The sequence below is a fragment of the Perna viridis genome, chromosome 3, assembly GCF_037379345.1.
Source record: "Perna viridis isolate PV_CMFRI_1.1 ecotype Kerala chromosome 3, ASM3737934v1, whole genome shotgun sequence".
NCBI lineage: Eukaryota > Metazoa > Mollusca > Bivalvia > Mytilida > Mytilidae > Perna > Perna viridis.
The window spans coordinates 43,833,883-43,843,494 of NC_142447.1; the positions used below are offsets into that span (position 1 = coordinate 43,833,883).

The following is a 9,612-nucleotide window of genomic DNA, read 5'->3' on the forward strand; positions in this document are numbered from 1 at the left end:
GAAATGAGGAAAAACTCACTTTCATTACTGCGGTTAAGGCCATATCAGCATTCCCCTATGGCAACATGGAAAATCCATTACTGAGAACTTTTTTTGCTTTAGGTGCCCTTTACTGGTCATGTTTTAATGTGAAAACACTGTATTTACAAATGTAAAGCCAAATATATCACCTTTTGTGAAAATTTAAAGATTTAGGATTTTTGACATGTGATCAAGAAAAAGGGGGAGGCATGTCAGAAATAAATTTTTAAAAATAGACCAATTTCTCAGAAAATGATTACTTTTAAAACTATTTCTTCATTAATATTGTTAAAAAACAAGTTGTGATTGATATTTTTTATTTGAAAAGTCAGAAAAAGTTCTTTGCAAATATTTAATGCATTTAAGTATGGTAGAATATTGTCACTTTTTTGCTCGCACAACTTGGTTACCCTATATTTAAAAATCAAATATTTAAAAAAGTGCTTGTCACATTTCACTGAAACTTTGCAAATGCATTCAGTATGTGTGTAGGAAGAAACCTGTATAGTTATTTATTTTTTCTAAGACAAAAAGTGACTCTTTAAGTTGAAGCCATAGCAAAATGAAAAGTTTCTTGAAATAGCTTTAAACTACTTGAAGATCTTGTTAACTTTGCCATGAGAGGAATACACTACAAAAATCCTTCAAAATATGCATTTTTTTAAGTTATAGGTCCAAATTATGGAAAATTGGTCTTTTTGGCTGATTTTCATGTCCTATCTTGTAAAAAGTGTAGAAAATTTAGTAAAAATATCAAATATTAAACTTTGAGGGCTATATTGACCTAAATATGGTGGTAATAAGCACTTGAAATCAAGTTTTGTGTAGATTTGAGCAAAAATTAGGTTAGAAATGAGGAAAAACTCACTTTCATTACTGCGGTTAAGGCCATATCAGCATTCCCCTATGGCAACATGGAAAATCCATTACTGAGAACTTTTTTTGCTTTAGGTGCCCTTTACGGGTCATGTTTTAATGTGAAAACACTGTATTTACAAATGTAAAGCCAAATATATCACCTTTTGTGAAAATTTAAAGATTTAGGATTTTTGACATGTGATCAAGAAAAAGGGGGAGGCATGTCAGAAATAAATTTTTAAAAATAGACCAATTTCTCAGAAAATGATTACTTTTAAAACTATTTCTTCATTAATATTGTTAAAAAACAAGTTGTGATTGATATTTTTTATTTGAAAAGTCAGAAAAAGTTCTTTGCAAATATTTAATGCATTTAAGTATGGTAGAATATTGTCACTTTTTTGCTCGCACAACTTGGTTACCCTATATTTAAAAATCAAATATTTAAAAAAGTGCTTGTCACATTTCACTGAAACTTTGCAAATGCATTCAGTATGTGTGTAGGAAGAAACCTGTATAGTTATTTATTTTTTCTAAGACAAAAAGTGACTCTTTAAGTTGAAGCCATGGCAAAATGAAAAAGTTTCTTGAAATAGCTTTAAACTACTTGAAGATCTTGTTAACTTTGCCATGAGAGGAATACACTACAAAAATCCTTCAAAATATGCATTTTTTTAAGTTATAGGTCCAAATTATGGAAAATTGGTCTTTTTGGCTGATTTTCATGTCCTATCTTGTAAAAAGTGTAGAAAATTTAGTAAAAATATCAAATATTAAACTTTGAGGGCTATATTGACCTAAATATGGTGGTAATAAGCACTTGAAATCAAGTTTTGTGTAGATTTGAGCAAAAATTAGGTTAGAAATGAGGAAAAACTCACTTTCATTACTGCGGTTAAGGCCATATCAGCATTCCCCTATGGCAACATGGAAAATCCATTACTGAGAACTTTTTTTGCTTTAGGTGCCCTTTACTGGTCATGTTTTAATGTGAAAACACTGTATTTACAAATGTAAAGCCAAATATATCACCTTTTGTGAAAATTTAAAGATTTAGGATTTTTGACATGTGATCAAGAAAAAGGGGGAGGCATGTCAGAAATAAATTTTTAAAAATAGACCAATTTCTCAGAAAATGATTACTTTTAAAACTATTTCTTCATTAATATTGTTAAAAAACAAGTTGTGATTGATATTTTTTATTTGAAAAGTCAGAAAAAGTTCTTTGCAAATATTTAATGCATTTAAGTATGGTAGAATATTGTCACTTTTTTGCTCGCACAACTTGGTTACCCTATATTTAAAAATCAAATATTTAAAAAAGTGCTTGTCACATTTCACTGAAACTTTGCAAATGCATTCAGTATGTGTGTAGGAAGAAACCTGTATAGTTATTTATTTTTTCTAAGACGAAAAGTGACTGTTTAGGTTACAGACCATCAATTCAACCAATGAGCATTTGGAACGTATGCAAAAATAGTCCTACGCAGAAATTACCCCTGTTCCTCATAGTGCTGTGAAAAAAGTTCTCATCTTATTTAAAAAATTTAAACAGTTTCTGAAAGGAAAAACATTTCTGTACATTTTATAGGTGCATTTTGCTTCTTGTGATGTGAGGCCTAATCTCCATAATGATTTTTAAATATACCCCTATCTTGTGAAAACACTGGGATTTCCCATGCTATTTATAGACCCTTCACTTCTGGTGACCAGTACTGCACTGCAAGTCTGCTAACCCCACATGCCATTCTGAGGATTGTGAGCTGACATATGTAGAATCATGCTGATATATAGTCCTCTGCAGGTTAAAGTTAAGGTAAAGTCCAGAGAAGCCATTGAATATTGTGAAATTAGCATAGAAGCCTATGGAAAGTGGAATTGGTGGTTTTTAGCCTAAAGGATTTGGTATATGCCTAATCAGAAAACAATCACCTTTCTTCAACTGATTATCGTTTCTATTGTCAGAACGAAAATTTGCTTCTGGAAGCAAAGGAATTATGTAAGAAACATATAAAGCTTCTAATAATTTATTTGTATTCGCATATTGAACATTCGTTTACTACTAGGTTATATACAGTACTTTAATTTGTCAGTATCTTACTGCTGAATGATGCAACTGAAATGATATATTCGGCACATATCTATAGCATGAACCACTTTGAGACCAAACGGTAAATACATTGCTGATTTTTCATCCATGTACATATGTTATGATTACAGAAAATCATTTTTTTTAAACAATTTCTTAACTTAGATCTCTCAGCAAATTATGATTTATTATGTTACACAGATATTTTATCTCAAAGTTATTTCATTGAGAAATTGAATGAAATCATTTGTTTTGCCTGTTTATAAAAGAAATTCACTATATGATAAATGCAATTGATGGATACATACAATGAAATTATTCAAAGTCAAAAGAATGAAAAATCCAGAATTAAACGAATAAAAAGAAAAAAAAGCGGCATGTCGGAGAAAGCCATTAGCACTATACTATCTTGAAAATGACAGACCAAGTATGCTTTGAAACTTTTCCCGGCACTATGACTTTTTTTTTATTATTTGCATTTATATGCATTCATGTATATTCATAAGCCTAAAATATATGATAAATATTACTTCACTTTTCTCAGCCGTCAAATGCATCTCTCGCTATACCATACAACTACTTATCTATCAAATAATAAACGAGACACAATAAATCAACCATCAACGTAACACTTATAGACATTCTTAAGAATAAATTGAGAGTAGTATGGGCCACCATCCTACCTACCAGACACTGGAGTTAATCATGCGAGTCTGGTTAGTGTGAATGATTCAACACTTTGGTGCCGATACTGACATGTTTTGCTCATCTATCTATTAATAAACATCACTGTATATATAAACAGTTTCTTCAGCTGCTGCTATTATATTCTATCGTGGAAATGGAGAACAACAACGAAGCACCACCGCAGGACGAAATGGAAAATAACGATGCTGAGCAAGGAATTAGCCACGAGCAGTGTGTTGAAGAACAATCAAAAGTGACCATGGTACTTGGCACAATAAAGGCTGCAGTTTTGAAATTTTACCACATGTGCAAATCCCTTGGAGGACTTATAATATTACTTGTGATATACAATGTACTAGGCGCTTTGTTATTTCAAAGTATTGAATCTGAAAAAGAAATTGAAATAAAACAAGAAATGAATACGACTCGGGAACGTTATTTAGTGAAGTTTTATGAGGAAGCAAACAATCTTTTGAAAAAATATGAGAATGGATATAATGCAACATATGTAATAAATACGAGAGCGCTTATGATTAAATACGAACAGGAGGTCCGTAATCTTGGTAGTGTTGCTGGACCAGACACTGTATGGAGTTTCTGGAGCGCTTTATTCTTCTGTGGAACTATATACACCACTATTGGTAAGTTTCAATACAGTAATTTCACGACCTCCTGTTACAGTAATTTGATACCTTTATTCCCCTATTTTATTTCAATAGTGCAGTAGATACAGATATGTTTTTGTGCACTACTTCTAAGGTCATTTGCATTCTGATTCAGGATTGATGCAAATGTTCTCATCCTTTAAGTAAGCTCTCGGGTTTTTTACAGAACGAATGAACCGTTATATGTTTTTTTTCTTTTTTTATTGACCACTAAAGAATATCACCTTATTGGGAATTTAAATGTTTGTACCTGCCTTGTGACTTATTACAGACTCCGAAAATGATTAGTTGATAACCAGAAAGACGTCCTTTGATGTCTATGCTCCATTGTTAAAAAAATGAAAGGAAACTGGTAATCCATAATTGCATTTATGTCGATATATAATTTACTTTGAGCATTTTTCAGGACACATAGTTACCATTTTACACGCGTATGAAAGCATCTGCATTTTCTGCATTCTCTCTATCTGACAACATGGCAAGTAGGGGTGGTCGATACATGCCTGATAAATAAGAATTCGTTTACATTTATCGCTTGGCATTAGACTAATTAATTAGCAGCTTAATTATATAGTTCGTCATTGGCATAAGTTATCAAAGGGTAGTGTCAACCTCAAGTTTGATAAAGTCGAAAGAAACGGTCATTGTACTTCTTGATAAAACCAACTCGAAAGATATTGGTAAATGATGTAGTTATTTATACCGAGAACACACAAGTCTGTGGTACAAAACAACTTTACAATTTTTATGAAAGTCTTTTTTTTATATTTGAGATAATGATTTACTTATATAAAAAAAAAATCATATATATTGCGAATTTCAATATGCTGCACACGTTTTTCGAGGAGTTACCTCTGACGAGTAGCATTAGACTCAAATATATAGGTAGATCTAAATCCAATCAATGATTTTATACAAGTACTCAAACCCAAATTAATCGATATAAGAAGCCAAATCCATCATCGAGAGGTTCTATCATGTACAAGACAAGGAATGAAGCCTCAGTGTTTCAGTATTTTGAAATGTGTAATTTTTATAAATATGATTAAAAAAATTTTGGGGGTCAGACAAGTCTGACTACTGGGTTGGTGAATACCCTCGGGATCTTTGGTCCACCAGTAGTGGCAAAGACCCAGTGGTCATTAAATAAAAAAAAAATACCAATTATATATATTGCAAACTCGATACGCTGTACACGTATTTTAATGAGAAAGGCAAGTATTCGAATGTAAACACAACATATTAAAGTTGGATGTTCAAAAGAAAAAAAAATATCTTCACAACATCTTGAAATCACCTCAGTATTTAAATTTCAACACTGTTCTAATTATGGGACGTTTGAGCGCAGAAATATTAGGATATTTAGGGAAGTTTGATATCCGTATAGCCGATGAGGGGGTAATATTTTAATGTTTTTAATGTTTTTAATTTTAATGACCTTGCGAAACTGGACGGAATTTTTAGCATGATGTTAAACCATATTATAGACATTTGATCATTCTTAGTTCTGCATTTAATGCTTTCTTTGAAGTAATCTGAATCAAATGTATTTGAATACAAGTATAATTTTCTGTGTCGTGAATAGAACTTTATAACTTAATCAATATTTCCAAATACTGCGTATATTACATAAGTACTAAACTACTTGTTTTTGCACTCTAATTTCTACTTATTTTTTTCTTCAAATAATTATGTTTTTATCTGGGCTAATTAAATTCACCCTTTTACAAGAATTTAATTTCATCGTTCCTTGAACACGCGGCAGAGTTGGAACTAAATAAATTTGAGGAACATTTTGTTTCGTGAAAGATCTTTCAAAATAAGAATTTAATAGCACCATGTAAAAAAATAATAATCAAAATACCCCTTCCTGTGATTTCCCTTTCTGTCGAATGACATGGGGTTCAACTTTTGTGGGGAACCTTATTCAAAGAAAAATAATATGAAATTAACACAAAAAGGTATAGGGCTAAATTGGCCAAACATGACCGACCTTGTACTTTTGCTGAGGGATCATTCGGTCGAGTGAACTGAAACAATAGAATGCATGATCTGCACAAACATGCCGCATATAACATAATGATCAATTTATAGCTCTATGATATAAGTGCATTACCCTGTCTGATAGTTCGTCCATAAATAAAACTGTCTTATCTCCACAAAGCCTTTGTTGATAATTGTGGGAGGATGAAAAATTACTACTTAACAACTGATAATTCTGCTCTGCAGTTCATGCAGTTTTATTGATTTTAATATTCAGTTATAACACTTTTCACCTCGAAATTACTTACTAGCTTTAGACATTTCGCCTGGGCATGAATTAAGACAAAGGTCACTTCTCTGCGGTTAAGCTACATCAAGTTGATATTTCGTGAAATGGTTTTGGCAGATGATCAAACTGAAATCGCTTATATTAATCACCGACGGTACTTTGAGAAATAATTTAAAGTAGAAGCACTTTCTTCTAGAAAATCATTGCATATTTTACAATTGTTATCAGAGGGAAAGGATTAAAGGGTTAACAATCTATATTGGTATGTTTATCTGTTTTCTCTTCTGAATGTCTTGCATTACATGTGTAAAACAAATGCCAATTTGCCTTGGCAGAAATGCAATCGAGAATGTTGATTAGTTTCATCAGAAAATAAATAATGCTGGTCAAACAATACAAAGTCATTCTGTTATAGATTAATGTATGTAATAACAATTATATAACGTATGAAATCAGAGCAGGTGTTAACACGCATAAAATTACCCCGAACTGCCAAAATAAATATCCTATTTCCCTAAGTACTGGAAAAACATAATCTACATACAAGGTGTATCATCTTCATTTTTCAATGCGTGCATACATTTTAATTGAATAGCCCACCCTATTTTCCCCATAGGTTCGTTAGAAATTAGAATAGGTTAAATTAATTCAAGTCCTTGATGCTAATTAAAAAAAAATATACCAAAACATATCAAGCTACATCGAACAGCACGCGATTTCAACAGTATTTCACTCAGATGTTAGAAAATGAAATATTTACTAAAGAAGTAATGATTACTGGTAAATGAACTGAACAAAAATTAGAAAATGGTGAATGAAATGCTATTGTCAATAAATCATGGTTTTTTTAAAGAAGATTGTTTCGGTGCATTTGTTACGTTTCCTGATATATAGTCTAGTCTGTATAAAAGAATACGCCATTCAAGAACACACCTCTACAAAATAGACAAAAATATAAAGTCATTATACATATTTGCATGCACTTACCGTGAATGCCGCATGGAATTACATGATTGTTATAAAGACGAAAATTTACAAAAGAAAAGAAATAGACAGATAGGAAGCCAATTAGTTTTTATACAGGAAGCTTCCATCTTTGTTTATCACTGCCTACTACCATATGGTGAGTTACATCATTTAAAAAAAAACCCAACTAATTTTATGGTTTATTTTTTATTGTAGGGTATGGAAATATAGTACCCCTCACTCCAGTAGGAAAGTTATTTGCCATGGTATACGCTGTATTGGGAATACCATTAGCATTGTTAGTACTAGCTGAAGTTGGAAGACGGTTCACTGTTCTATTAAAAATGATATACGCTAGTGTAAGGAGATACTACTATACAGGAAAATTCCGTAAGAAAGTCATAAAAAATGTAAAAGACAGAATCAGTAGAAGGCGCCTAAACAGAGAAAAGAATAGCGAGAACGGAAATACCGGCTTCGACCACTCAACAAAGGAGAAAAGCAAAAGCGAGGAATCGATCATTTTTATCAAGAAACACGACCCAGGTCCTTCACCAAATTCAAGTTTGAAATCAAAGGCTGTAAGTGAGAATTCACTGGAAGTAGATAATTCTACCCTTTCATCTTCTGCAGAGCGTGTAAAAGTTTTATATGACATCGAAATAGACGATTCATTTAATCTTCCTATTTCTATTGCAGGGATCATACTGGTTATATACATTTTCTTAGGCGCCATTATGTACTTGCTATGGGAAGACTGGACATTTCTTGATGCTTTCTATTTTGTGTTCATTTCCATCAGCACCATAGGTTTTGGAGATGTAACTCCCGCACATCCAAAATATTTCCTAATTTCAGCCATATACTTGTTCATGGGACTTGCTCTTGTATCTATGTGTATAAATGTTGGTATTGAGTTTTTTACAGCGACCATTGATAAAGCAAAAGCTCATATGGATAAAGCCCGAGAAAGAGTTGTTGAGGCGGGAAAAGAAAAGATGGCAGTGGTCGGAAAGGAAATGAACAAAGCACGCGACAAAGTGTCGAAGGCAGGAACTAGTGCAAAGGGGAAAATTTCAGAAGTGAAGAAAAATATAGAAATTAACATTCAGAATGAATTGAAAAAAGCGAAAAAACATTCATTTGACTCTAATGAAAGTAGATCAAAAGAAAACACACCAAAGCTAAATAACGATAGTACACTTTAGAAATACAACCTCGCGTCATTCATTAAAATCTCTCATTCAACAACTTTTTTCTACATTCCGTCCATTGAAAAGTTGTGAATTGATATTCCGTTATTTATTCGTTTTATGTGTGCAAGCATTTCTTTACAAATTATGGTTTAATGAAGTCAAGCACTGTGTGACGCAATCACAATTTACTTAACAGGATAATTGTTAAAAACATTCAACCATCTGTTCTGAACGTGTTCTAAATCATCATTTTGCATCATTTGGCATATGCTATCATACTTAGTGTTAGCTTTCTACCTCTTTTAAGTTTTGTAAATAAAATATAATTACTGAATACATCTGTATATTTGTATGCAACAAACGATTCCATGATTTTCCATATATTCAACATCGAGTCATTAGTTTCACATCTCAAATCAATTAAAGAGTGTGTTAAGATCAGCAATACTTCCCGAAGTTTTGGGAAAAAGATCGCAATACATTGCATGCATGAATTATGTAACTTGGCATATCATACTGAATCTTATCATTTCTGGGGAACTTGGGAACAGTCCATCCCCTTTATTTTTAAATTTTTGTATTATCTGTACCCTACTGAAGTTAGAGGTTACATGAGAAAAGGGGAAATATAACTTGTTTCTCATATAACAATTGATACATATTGAACATTTGTGTATACAAGTGACTGTAACATATTTCTGCATTTTACACATACCACTTAGATAATTATGTAAGCTTCAAAATTTACTGCGTAAAACATAACATGTATAATGTAGGTTCTATGAAGTTTGCCCCAACCGTTCGTCTCCTACACCATCTTTTTATAGTAAGAATCATACAATTAAAACTTGCTCCTGT

General features: G+C 32.0%; 1 protein-coding gene across 1 annotated transcript; it reads left to right on the top strand.

Moving 5' to 3' along the window:
• The first annotated feature begins 3,793 nt into the window (after positions 1-3,793).
• Positions 3,794-9,088, top strand: LOC148622389 (potassium channel subfamily K member 18-like). Its single transcript, XM_088572260.1, has 2 exons — positions 3,794-4,296; positions 7,775-9,088. The coding sequence occupies exons 1-2, from the start codon at positions 3,810-3,812 to the stop codon at positions 8,764-8,766; spliced, it is 1,479 nt and encodes a 492-aa protein (XP_088428386.1). The 5' UTR covers positions 3,794-3,809; the 3' UTR covers positions 8,767-9,088.
• Positions 9,089-9,612: the final 524 nt, after the last annotated feature.

Excerpts from the sequence above, each read along its gene's own strand:
- LOC148622389 (XM_088572260.1), top strand. The coding sequence starts at position 3,810 with ATGGAGAACAACAACGAAGCACCACCGCAGGACGAAATGGAAAATAAC. Across the intron at positions 4,297-7,774 it reads AACTATATACACCACTATTG|GGTATGGAAATATAGTACCC; the intron begins GTAAGTTTCAAT and ends TTTTTATTGTAG.